General features: G+C 41.4%; 1 protein-coding gene and 1 long non-coding RNA gene across 2 annotated transcripts in view; one reads left to right on the forward strand and one right to left on the reverse strand.

Annotated features, from left to right (window-relative positions):
* Positions 1 to 13,486, reverse strand: part of ANTXR1 (ANTXR cell adhesion molecule 1) — a 221,256-nt gene that overhangs the window by 142,359 nt on the left and 65,411 nt on the right. Inside the window, exon 9 of the mRNA XM_036908236.2 lies at positions 1,249 to 1,309. Coding sequence (XP_036764131.1) covers positions 1,249 to 1,309 — 61 coding nt within the window. The remainder of the gene's footprint in view (positions 1 to 1,248; positions 1,310 to 13,486) is intronic.
* Positions 1 to 13,486, forward strand: part of LOC118923946 (uncharacterized) — a 78,515-nt gene that overhangs the window by 59,009 nt on the left and 6,020 nt on the right. The gene's annotated exons all lie outside the window — the stretch shown is intronic.

A 13,486-nucleotide genomic window follows, 5' to 3' on the forward strand; every position in this document is an offset into this window, starting at 1 on the left:
TATGGCAACCACATTTTTTCCTGCCATCTGTGTTACCAGGTAGCAATTTATTTAAAGGTCACTAGATAACCTTTGTTGATTGCTTTTCATTGGTAAATTAACATATAGCTCTGAATAGTTAGTTACTGATATTGTTAACAACTTTGTATGTTTCCACATATACTTAATGGCTTGCTGTTGGCACATATTCAGCGAATCCAACTCCTTGAAAGTCTTTCAGCTGTTCTAAGATGTAGCCAAGAAACTGGGATTAAATTCTCAAGGAATTACTGCATTTATGCCAATAAAATATACTATAAGAAATTGAAATGTGCAGTGTTAGAAAAAGCCTGAAAGTTGTTCCTCAGTTCTAACAGTGATGCATGATATATATTTTCTGTGATAAATTTATAACTGGCACTTGGCATTTTGGGAGACTAGAAAGGTGATTTTAACAGTGAATCCCTATGGGTGAAAGACTTAAGCTCCTGGAGCACAAGTGTTTATCCTTTTTTCTCCGGCACCTAGCACACTGCCTGGCATTCCATAACTGCTGAACGATATTTTTTAAATACATAAAAGGGGACTGATGGGAAACCTGCCAGGAATTACACAAAAAGAGTCAGCATGGTTGAAATTTTTGGTGGTCCATTACTATACAAAACGATAGCAAGACCCCACTTTTGATCAGTTAGAGAAAATATTGCAACTCAAAAAAGGCTGATGCTTTGCATACATAGTATTAATGACAAAATTATAATAGCCCCTTTCTGGGACAGCCAGAGCTCCCACCACCATTTTGTGAGGACTGGTAGATTGAGTAGTTGACTATGATCAATGTTTTAATTATGGAGAGAGGCCAACACCAATGAAATAATTAAGTATATCAACATTTCACGGTTGGCCTGTGATCGCTGTGATCATCATGTGTATTAGGGCTGCCATGAAGATGGAGGGTTAGGCTCCACTTCTGCCCAGTGCAGGGTGTTGATGGTGCTGTGTGGGGGTCTCGGATTTCTGCAATACTCTCACAATTAGTGCCCAAGAAAAGAGAATATGGACAAACTTTCTCAAGCTTTCCAACAACTGGCATGTTACTTCTTTCATTTTTTTTCTTCTGGAAGCAAATTTATTTAGCGATTTCTCCTCTTCTTTCCACCCTCTCCCTCCATGTCTCTGTCTCCCATTCTCACCAATAATGAGTAAACATGTAATTTGAACTCAAAATATCATTTGTATGAGAGGACTTAGCATGTAATTTCAATTTACCTCCTGCACATATGGTAGATGGTTCAGCTGCTAGAATTTCAATGCAGGATTTCTTTAAAATCTAGAAAGAGAGGAAAAAACAGTCAAAGCACAGCATTCTACTTAAAACAGAGAAGTAGGGTTTTGGTTTTAGCTACTAAGAAAGTTAGGTTCAAGGATGTTATAGTGGGTAGGTATGGGGGTACATCTTTATTAGTATAATTAATGTCAAACATTTAAATGAGCTGACATTGTGTTAGATGCTTTTGGGTGTCCCAAATGCCTTAAGAACTATTCACTCATCTTTTCTTTTAGCAAATATTTATTGAGCCTGTGATATGCCAGCCTTAGTTATGGAGAGGTTTAATATCTAGTTGGGGAAATGAGACTTACACTTGAAAACAGAAATAACAATGGCCAGTTGTACAAAATAGGTGCCAGGGTAGAGGGGCAGACAATAAGAACTAAGGGGCTCATGGGGAGAAATCACTGAGGGCTAATACATTAGGAAGAGGTTCTTGGAAAGGGCAGGACTCAGGCAAGTGGAGAGGAGTGAGTGAGGGGAAGGCTGGGGTCCAGGTGGGGAATGACATGAGCAAAGGTGAGAAAGTAGAGATACATACCTCTTCAGCTGGCATAAAAGGAGCTTGAGAAGTAGAAATGAACGAGTGATAGTAGAAAAAGCTGGAGAGGTAGGATGGGGATGGCCAGCCCTGTCGAGGATCATTTTCAGATTTCTCAGTCTCCTTTTTGTTGGACAAGTCTGGAAAGATGTTTCAGGAGAGGGCTCTGAAGGCTGCTTGTTGTGCCTCACTCTGCCGGAAGACCCTTTAGCCTTACATAAATGGAAATGTACTTTCATTCCCCAATGAGACTCTTGTAGGCTTGAGTGGAGAGCCTGGGAGAACCCCGTGGCCACACAGGCATTAATGACTGAAGGCTGCTTCTGGCCAAAGCAGGGTATCTGACTGGCAGGGCTTATGCTTTCCCCTACCATTTATGATTCCTGCCTCTTGTTGAAGGTTAATTCTAAAATTTCAGTCAAGCATTTTGAACAAGGATAGGAAACTGAGTTAATACCAAGCACATAAAGTATCTTTATATGGGCCTTACTTAATTTGGAAGTTGAGGTGGTTCAGAGGGCTGAAGAAAACCATTTCTCTATTTATGAAAGGGGCATTTGTTAAAGGAATTAATAGTGAAATTATAAAATTTCAAGTCCATAAAAAAATAAAGCATCTTTTAGCATTAGTAAACACCCATTTATTTGCATTGATATTTTTATTTATATATGCTTTTTTGTTCTACCATCTAAGTGATACATATATAAAATATAATTAAATAAAAGATATGATAAATTACAAAAGGAGAGAAAATGAATTTAAAGGAAAATAAGGGGAAGATTAAGTAAGGAGTGGGAATGGTATAGAAAAAATATACTGTGAAGAGCATATTTCCTTGCTAGGAGTGGCTCATGGATTTAGTTCTAAAACCTTCTAGTAGCAAATGAGGAGGACAGATAATATTTATGAGATTTTTCAATCTGTAGAATAAGAACAAATCAGTTTCTTAGAAGAGATAATATTTACCCATTCCAGAGAGAAATCTGGGTGTCCTCATAGGGAAGCATTGTGAAAGGAAATGAAGAACATGCTTCAGAAAATCTGATGTACACACGATAAAACACTGAAATGAATCCATTGAAACAAGTTCCTTCATAACTGTGTATTTTAGGTAAGTATATGCCAGAAAATCATAAGCAGGATTTCTCTTTCTGACAATTCTAAAATTCAGATTTCCAGCTATTTTCCTGACATTCCTTTCTACTCTTGTACAATTTAAAGGTATTTTCATACTTTGATTCCTCTGTTTTCAGCTGCTAAATGATTCTGCAGCAGGAAGCAATCTGTTTCCTTTTGTCAGCATTTTCCTCATTTCCTTGGCCTCTGGCTTCCCCAGCCACCTCCGCCTACCTCAAACACAGGTGAGGCCTCAGTTCTCTGATAGTCGCAAGCCTAGCGATGTCAGCTGGGTATGCCTGCCCCAAACTCCCCATGTCCTGTGTCCACCTGTTAAGAGTCAGTGGTCCTCACACACCCGTCTCTGGGTACCTGGTATCACCACTGAGCTCTTGAGTTCTCTACGTGGTTGTTCTGACTTGGGATCAGAGATCCCAAGGATATACCCTGGGCATCTGTTTCCCTGCTGTCTTCTCCATCTTCCCCTTTCCAATGGCTGATCCAGTCTTTTAGGTCTTTTATGTATTGCAGCAACATAGTAAGACTGGGGTTTGCCAGGATCCTGGTGTGTGATGACTCAAAGCCCAGATGACAACAGTCCTGCTTGAATTGTGATGACTGGCCACCCTCTTCCTCCCCAGTTTGCTGCTGTTGGGCTCTTCCTGCCTGAAGGGCCACCTCAGCCAGAGGCTGCCATGACTGAGGGATGTAGCCACCCCCTTCAACATGTCCTCAGATACTATCTCCAAACAGGCCACATTAGAAGAAACAGAATTCATCCATAGGGAGAAATTTAATTAAATAGTAGAATTAGAACAACATGAAGCTATTTTTTGATGTTTCAAATAAAATTCCTCAGGCATTTGGCATCCCTTAATAAATCATTTTATCATCCATAAGTAAAGATTTCAAAACAGTCCAAGAATAAAATTGAGCTATCGAATCTATTCTGTCCCCATTCCTCAAACTCCACCAAAACACATACATGGAATTTTGACCCATGTAAGTTCTTGACTTTGAACCAACATTTTCAAACCAACATTAACACTTAAGCAGGGATGGGTAAAGGAAGCACCCGTGAATCTTTGACCACAAATACACACTAGCAGGTTTTGTCATAATAAACACATGCTGTATTATTCTCTCAAAGTGTCTGCAATTAGCTGATAAATCTAAGGAGTGTATGAAGGGCCAAAAAATGTCAGCCAAGTGCAGTGATTCAATCCAGTAAAAACACTGCTTTCCTAATCTTAACTTAAAACATCTGGAAGGGATGTATTGCAGCCAACGGAGTAATATTTATCAGTGAGGGGGTTGGGCAGGATTTGTCTGAGACTGTGGCTTCTATTAGTTTGAAATGTCTGGTTTCAAAAGGTAGGAAGTCACCATGGCACTGGGTGGATTTGGGGGGTTCCCTTGGTTATTAGCAGCCCAGACTGTATGGTAATCCACCTGAACTGTGGCAGACAGCAGATCAGCTTAGGAGACTGGATGGGGGTGAGGAGCCAGAGGGCCTGTACCCCACCTAGGCAGTGGTAGCCACAGAAGAGGTGTAGACACAGCCTGGGAAACCACTGAAGGGATGTCACTAGATGGAGAGGAGGAGACTCACACAGGGCCAGGGTGATGTCAGAGGTCAGAGAATCCGTGACCAACCACTGAGACTGGGTGAGGGCCACAAACCTTCAATATAATCCAGTGTGAGGAGCTGGGTTTTGGCCCTGGGCCTCTACTTATCTGCCTTATGGTCCTTGACAAATCCTGTAACATTTCCAAACCCCAATTTTGGGGAAGAGTTTAACACACTGAGTAATAGCTTAGAATTTTTAAATTGCTTGGGTCAACTTGTTCATGAGCAGTGTGACCTTGGGCAACTCCATAATCTCTCTGAGTCTCTGTTTCCTTGTCTGTGAAAGTGTGATAAGAACAGCACCTACTGCAGAAGGTTGTGGGGTTGTAAGGACTAAATGAGAATATACAGACACAGGCCATAGCACAGTGCCTGGAAGCCCTCAACTAATGGGAGCTGTTATTCTTAAGAACCTGGGCTCCGGAGATAGGTCAGATAGACTTGGACTCCAGATTTATGTTCAAATCCAAGCCCTGGTCATGTGGACTTGGACAAGTTATTAAACTTCTGTTTAAAGAATCTCATTCTTTTTCTGTAAAATGGGAATAAGAAAAGCACTGACCTCAAAGGGCTTATATGATGGTAAAATGAATAAGAGAAATGAATAGAGAGCATTTAGTTTGTAAAATCAATTGGACTTAGATGGTAAAATTCATATTGGATTGGAGAGTAAAGAAAAGAGTCAAAGCAAGGAAAACTGACGAGGTTTTGGCCTTACAGACAGAACCAGACAGGTGTGATCGGTCAACAGATAGTGTGACTTAACAACCTTGGGCCACCAGTCAACAAGTGCCGTTATGAAAGTGAGGCATCCAGAAATGTGCTTGGAACAGCCTTAGTGTAAAGCACTTACGAGAATGTCTACATATATTTGCTCTTCAAACAACGGTAGCTGTTACTATTACAGCCAACCTTTAACCAACCTGGGTTTGAACTGCACAGGTCCACATATATGTGGATTTTTTTCAATAAATATATTGGAACATTTTTGGAGATCTGCAACAATTTGAAAAAATATTTTTTTCCTCTTCTTCCTTTATTGTAAGAATACAGCATATAATACACATAAATACAAAATATGTGTTAATTGTTTATGTTATCAGTAAGGTTTCAGTCAAGAGTTGGCTATTTGTAGTTAAGTTTCTGGGGAGTTAAAACTTATACACAGAATTTTGACTGTGCAGGGGATCGGTGCCCTTAAACCCTGTGTTGTTCAAGGGACAATCATACTTCTGTCATGACCACTGCTACCTTTGGGCAAAGACAGTTACATGCTTCTATGCCATCACCCACCACTTGCCTTGTGCTTAATCGTATTTGCTGAAAAACACTGAAAGAAGGTTAATACTTTCCTACTATCTTTTGGATAGATTTCAAAAAGAAGATATATGGGAAAGCATATTTGAAATCCATAAAGAAGGACATGAGCTATTTAATAAACTTAAAACAAAGTCTATTATGGACCAGTCCAGGCTGTATATAAGAGTTTGTTTTTTTGGATTCTAAAATCTACGGTCCTTTTACATAAAGTTCTCAGTTTAGGCAGAAATTCCTCAAGACTTCTTAAAGAACTGTGAATATTTCCATGGAGTTATCGGGAACCTCCCCTTACCAGAGGCACACTTAAGTTTCTTTTTCTACTTGCTTGCCTTCTTGCCCAGTAAACAACCAGTTTTATTTACTTGGCTATTTCCTGCTAGAGAATTTTTTTTTGTGTTAATAAAAGACCAGTCTCTTTTATCTATTCACAGTATAGGGGCTTTTTGCTTCCACACCTCTTTCAGAAAGTCTTTCACAGCGTGTTCCTTGCTGTCTTACTTGATGTGAAGGGCACATTCTGGTTTTAAGATGTCTGGAGCTTGAAGGAGTCTAGCCCTCGGGTTAACTATCTATTGACCGATTACATCTGACTAGTTCTGTAAGACAAAAACCTAGCAGTTTTCCTTAACCTCACTCTCTCTGTCACCTTCCAAATCTAATATGGGTTTTGCTACCTACATCGTGGTGATTTTGCTAATGGAATATTTCTGTATCCATCCACATTTTAGTATGAATTACCATCCTTCAGAGAACTTACCATGGTTTATAATTATGTATTTGATTATTTGGTCAGTGTTTATCTTCCTCCTTAGACTCTACAAGGGCAAGGATTAGATTTATTTTACCCATTACTATATCTACAATGCCTTACTTGGCACATAGTAGGCACTGAATAAATATTTATCAAATGGCATATGAATAATCATGAATAAATGGCACACTTTCTGCATGGCTTAATAAACTGGCATTATATTATGTATTGGTCTTTTTCCTCTATAATCTTAGGGTCTTTGTATAACAAAGCCATATTCTGCATCTCATAACACCTCCCTCTTATTAAGCACTACAACCTTTGGGGACCACCCTCCCAAAAGGCCTTTTTCAACACCTCCATTTTAAAAAAGAGTTTATCTTTTTAAACAATAATGCTACAAGTTTATCATGTCTCCATGTCTAAGATCTAGACTGGCCTGCTTTGTAAAAGGCCTTGACTCCTTTACTTGGGAAAAACATAGACGTCTGGGTTTGGTAGGTAGAACTCCAGGCTTCGACAGAAGGCCACATACACCATTACAGCTGGTGGCAGAATATACATTGGCTAAGCCTGGGGACTACTGCTTTTAGAAAATGCCAGGCAGCTTGGGGCACACAACTGGCTCATCCATGCCTTCAGGACTGGCAACGTTGCCCCCATGAATTTTGAAACTATTTGATCTCTAAAAAAAAAAAGATAGTCACTTCTAGCTAAATTCCGCTCTACACTTTAAGCCAATAGGCACATGTGTTGTTAACTGCAGACATTATCCTAGATCTGTATCAGTTCTATTTAATATAAAAATTTAACTAAAAAAAAAACCATTTAAAGTAATTTAACTTTAAATTCAAAATACATATTACTTAAAATAAAAATCTGTTTATACACATCTTTCTGGGATTCATACATGATCTTATGTGTACTCATACATTATACCAAATAAATAACATGCAAGAAACACATTTTTAAGAGATTCCTGAATTTTAGACAATAAAGTTTGTTCTCAAAACTGCAAAAGTTTTTGTCGGTGGGGGGCACCTGCTATTTAAATAAATGCTGCTCTGCTCTTGGTTACTGTCACATTCAATGAGAGTCTGATATGGAGGAGCATTGGACAAACATGCTGAAACCGAGGAAATTAATTTTGTTCCACGAAACCACTTCTCTCTCCTGTTTTCAAAAGGAAAGCTCAGATAGCCGTGAACTCCAAATGTAGTTTATTTAGTAAGAGGAGCTTGTTGATCTGAGCATTGGCGAAGTCAGTGGCCCTCCTCGGGAGCTGAACTCTGCAGTGTTTCACTGAAATTTGTCCTAAACTCTGCTATTCCTTTTACAATGGGACTTAACAGATTCCAAGATCTAGGAGCAGGACGTGGAGGAGTGGGGGTGATGGAGGATTAAGTGAACACACCTCTGCAATCTTCATAGCCTCTTCAAGCTAAGGAAATTTTTATTCCATCTGCAATTTTTAATAAGCCCAATAGAATTAATAGAAATAATGTTTAAAATGGCCTGAATGTGTGCAAATCAGAGTCTAATTAGTGACTGTTGAGATGCAGGATTTTAAAAAAGATTTTCTGCTCATTACAGAAACGACAGCTGATTCTATTGATGTTTTGTATGCTGGCCTGCTGATGTGAACGGAGCCCCGAATGCCAGCATTTATAGATACAACCTTGGAAGAGAGGGTGGGGAAGGACAGAGGGGATTTTATGTGAGACAAAACCACAAAACTGCCCAGTTGTCATGCAGTGTAGGTCACGAATGCCGTGCAGTCCTTTGGATTGCTTTATGATGAATACATATGCAAGGCACAGCAGTGCACACCACGGGAGACATGACGGAGCAGCAGGAACGGTGACTGCACAATTTAGCACGTGACCAGGAGGAGCGTCGTACAGCATGAGTAAGATCCAAGTGCCAAACAGATGGTTCCAACAGTTAGTACCACTGGGCTGCAAGGCAGAGAGAGGCTCTGTGGAGAAGAGAGGACTCAGCAGTCTTGAGGTCGAGACAGGATTCAGGTGGGGTAAAGGAGGAGAAGCGGGTTTTCTCTAACCACAAATAAGCCTGCCTTAGGAGAAGGGTTGCTGCTGCTGAACTGGGCCTTTCCTGCTCCTTTGCTAGCTGTGGAAAGAGGATTCGTTCAGAAGTCAGGCACTTTCCAGGACTGTGGGAATGTGACATGGATTTTGATTGGAAGGAAACCCTTGGCAGTTCCGACTGGGGCCTTGGGAGAACAGGTGGGAGAGAAGGCCTGGAAGGCCAGCTTTGTCTTCTGTCATGCCTTTGGGAGGGTCTGGGCCAGACTAGGAGGTGCATTTCTTTTACATCCAAAGAGTGGGAGGGAGAAATCAGCATGTAGTCTGGTTTTCTCTAAATAAAATAATTTTATATACACCATGGAGTAGATTTATTCTTCAGTTTGGCTGATCTTAACAGCCTCCTTGATAACAAGGATGTTCATGCCAAAACTTGTGAGAAATCCTTGCAAATATAGTTGTGTTTGCTCAGTACTTGTTTTTTGTTGATCCAACATGTGGAAAGCCTTATGTGCTGATTCACCCTCACATTAATAGGAAGCGCAACGCAGGCTTAAATATTTATTCTAGGGAAATGCTCCTGGAAGGGGCCAGTCTGGTGCCAGTAACTGGATTCTCCTTCTCATAGACAGTATCCAGGCAACTGCACACAGAGTGGGCACAGCTGGGAGGATTTGGCATTGTGGTAACCAGGCCAAGTGTTGAGATCCAAAGCTGCAGCCCCACTCCAGTGTTATCTGAGCCCAGCTTTCATGCAGGGTCCCATTTCACTGCCTGCAGCACTTTGGAAAAGACAAATAAAGACCCTGGAGACTGGCCGGACCTTTGCTTCACATTTTCGCTTGAGGGCTGGCGCTACATTTACCAGTTGTGGTCAGTGGAAATTCCCCAAAGAAGCCACAAGAGACAGCAAAGGAATAGTTGCTTCTTTTACAGTTGTCCTGGCTTTAAGGGCTACAATCTTCCAACCATCCAAATTTTATCTCAGACTTTCATCAACCAGATTCTGCAAAAGCAAGAATTCCATCCTCAGAGGTAGAGTCCTGAGCACACGTGGAAGGGAAGACGAGCCTTTCAGCCAGTATCAAGCTGCCAGCTTCTCATGGTGATGGAACCCCACCCATCAAGCAGATGGGTGACTCCACCTCATGGTAAAAGGAAAAGAGCTCCCCACCAACCCACGGGTCAGACCCCCTGGGTTCTGGTTTTGCGTCTGCTGTACCTATGTGAACTGCATGAAGCCACCACATTTTTTTGTCCTCAGTGTCTCCTCTGAAATGGAACTGCTTCCTGGCCTCCCCGTATTATTCAGGAGAGTGCTGTGGTCATTCACATCCTGGGTGTTAGGACAGACCTGGGTCTATTTTGGATCACTGCTCACTGCTGTGTGGCCTTGGACAATTAGTTAACCTCTCTGTCCTTAAGAGTGTCTACTTCCATTGAAGGGGCAACAATACCTACATTTAAATGGTGGTCATGAGAATTTGGTGAGATGACTATGTAAAATGCTTTGCAGGGTGTCTAGCACCTAAAGAACTCAAGAAATGATGGCTTTTACTATTTTTACCTGCCTAAGGAAATAAAGGGAGGAGAAAGCATAGCCTCTGGAATCATGGGACTATGTTCCAGCCCCGCCATCCCCTTACAACTGTCTGCACTGGGGAAAATGATCTGAGGTTTTGTTTCTTCATCTGTAAAATGGGAATAAGAATATTTCCTTTACAGGACTGTTTTAGTTTTTAAATGGATGGTACTAAATGGGATAAAGGAACAATGCTTGGCTCCAAAATAAGTTACCTACAGCTGTTGATTTCTTCCTGCCTTTTCCCTACATCCCAACCACAAGACCTAAAATGGAAAGCAAGGGAGAGCACCGTGCAAAATAACCCATCATACAAATTTGACACATAAGTACTTCTTCCTTAAGGTAGGGTGCGTTGAGGACCAGTGAAAACACCAAATCACAGGAATTAGACAGGAAGCAACAAGTCCAGGGACTGGATGAGGCCATGCCCTGGGTCAGCTTCTGGTAATCCAGGGGTGACTTCCCATTTCCTCAGACCTTCATGGCCTGGGGCTGTGGAAAGAGCAGGGTCTCTGTGGCCAGACCTGGGTTCAAACTCCCCACCCTACCATGATGAGCAAGTAGGGCTGGGGCAGTTCATCCAGCCCTCCCATGCCTCAGTTTCCTCATCTGTACGATGGGGTAAGTCCTTTTTCAGAGCGTGGCTGTGGAAGAGCCTAAGCAGAGATGCTGGTGGAGAGAGATGCTCAGATAAATCACGGTGATTTTTCTTCTTCATGGGCCTCATTACTATTCATCCTGAGTGTTTCTTTACTGGCCATGTATAGGGGAAATGGAAAAAGTGCCACAGCTCTAGATGCCCTGAGAGTCTTGATTTCAAGCATGATTATTCTACTGTCAGACTTTTCATCTGGCTACAGTTTTCCCCTGACCTTAGGGTAAAGTACCACGGCCTTGAAGGCTCGTTTGCTTGTTTCTTCACTTCACCGCCTGCCATTCTCTCCTTGAGCACCCCTGTTCATTCCTCTGCTGTGCACCATCTCAGGGCTGTGCTCTGCCCGGATGTTCAATCCAATGATGCTCTTCCTATGAGTGGCTGCATTTCACCCTTCCAGTCACCTCCTCAAAGGAGCCTGCATTCTCTGTTAATACCTTTACTCTTAATCTCAGTAGTATGTTACTTCTTTTATTCCATTTATCACAACTTTAATATAAAAGTTTATTAATTTACTTTTCATGTGTCCCTCGACCAGACTGTAAGCTCCACCTGGCCAGGGTCTCTATCTCCTTACTTGTAACGGAATGACCAGAGTCTACCATTAAAGTTTTTCAATGAGTACTGGATGAATGAATAAACATTAGCCCTTGCATCTTGATTTGGGACTTAAAAATAAGGTCATTCAGGGCTGAGAGCTTTATAAACCATTTGAGCTTATTGAGAGCTGCTCAGTACTCCTATTTTGCATAATTAAGCCCAGTCCTATTTTATTATGAGGAAAAAACCAGCCACAAAACAACATCCATGGGAACAAGCTGAAATAGATGCTTCAGATGGGGGAAAAACAAGAGCCTTCTTTTCGGTATCCAGAAGTAGAAGTGAATTGACTTCTGAAAAATAGTTATCCAACTTTTAAGCCATAATTATTTCTGTCTGACTTGAGAAAGAGGAGCCCTGCTGTGCTTGTCCCTAATTCTCTGTCCAAGCAAATGAATTAACAGCTGCCATGAGCAGGGGGTTCAAGTGGTGGAAGGATTGAAACCACTGCACAACTCCCAGATAAAAGCCCCTAAGGATGTTATCATTCAGCTAAAAGGTTGGAGACCAAAGTCTCAAATGATTTTTCCCCCTTTTTGGGAGACTGTTCTGCTAAAATTTCTTAAGCATCTTTTCAGTTATTTCCACTTGGGGGTGGGAAGAGCTTTATAGGCATCTGGCTCATGTTGGGCTTGGGTGAACTGCTAAAGATGAAATATTCAAGGACTGATTTATGCAGATAAGAAGCATCTACTTATTTGGGTAGGAACCAGCTCTTGAATGATGTAGGCACATGGCTCATGAGAATCCTTGGGCAGATAAGAGTTGTTTCTGTTCAGATCCAGCCATCTGAAGGCTGGACTCTGTATTCAACTCTTGGTTGGGCTCCTGCCTCTGGGTCACCCCATTTCCCCTCCTATATACACAGATTTGCCATCAGATTCTCTTCTTAAATATCACTTGTTAGATATTCAAACTGTTTTAGTGATTACATCCACTAAGTTGGAGTTAAGATCCCTTCAAGGCTCTTGTTCCAACTCAAGACCAAGGCTTATTTCTCATTACTCCTGACTCCTTTCCTGGAACTCTCCCACCAGACAGATAGGTGTTATTATTACTATCCTGGGAATGTGCTTTGCTCTTTTACAGCCTGAGGGCTGAGGTTATGCCATCTCTTCTCTGGTGCCCCCCATCACCCTTCCTTGGTTTTTCAGGGATTCAGGTCTGCCATCCTACTCATGAAGGCTCTGGTCCAGAATAATCCACCTCTGAGCTTCCAAAGGATTCATGATCAGACCCCAATTCTCCTGTTAATCACATTTTGCACCATTTGGGCATTGTTTCAAATGTTGTTGCAGTTTTTTTTTATTAAGGTATCATTGACAAAATCTCATGCTCAGGTTTCACATGAGCAACATTGTGGTTACTACATTCCCCCCTATTATCAAGTCACCACCACATACCCCATTATAGTCATTGTCCTTCAGTGTAGTAAGATGCTGTAGAGTCACTACTTGTCTTCCCTGTGCTATACTTCCTTCCCCATGCCCCACTATATTATGTGAGCTAATTATAATACCCCATGACCCCTTATCCCTCCCTTCCCACCCACCCTCTCCAACCCCTTTCCCTTTGGTAACCACTAGTACATTCTTGGATTCTGTGAGTCTGCTGCTGTTTTGTTCCTTCAGTTTTTGCTTTGTTGTTATACTCCACGGATGAATGAAATAATTTGTTACTTGTCTTTCTCTGCCTGGCTTATTTCACTGAGCATAGTACCCTCTAACTCCACCCATGTTGTTGCAAATGGTAGGATTTGTTTTCTTCTTATGGCTGAATAATATTCCATTGTGTATATGTACAACTTCTTTAGCCATTCCTCTACTGATGAACACTTAGGTTGCTTCCATTTCTTGGCTATTGTAAATAGTGCTGCGATAAACATAGGGGTGCATATGTCTTTTTGAATCTGTGATCCTGAATTCTTAGGGTAA

The sequence above is a fragment of the Manis pentadactyla genome, chromosome 2 (assembly GCF_030020395.1).
Source record: "Manis pentadactyla isolate mManPen7 chromosome 2, mManPen7.hap1, whole genome shotgun sequence".
NCBI lineage: Eukaryota > Metazoa > Chordata > Mammalia > Pholidota > Manidae > Manis > Manis pentadactyla.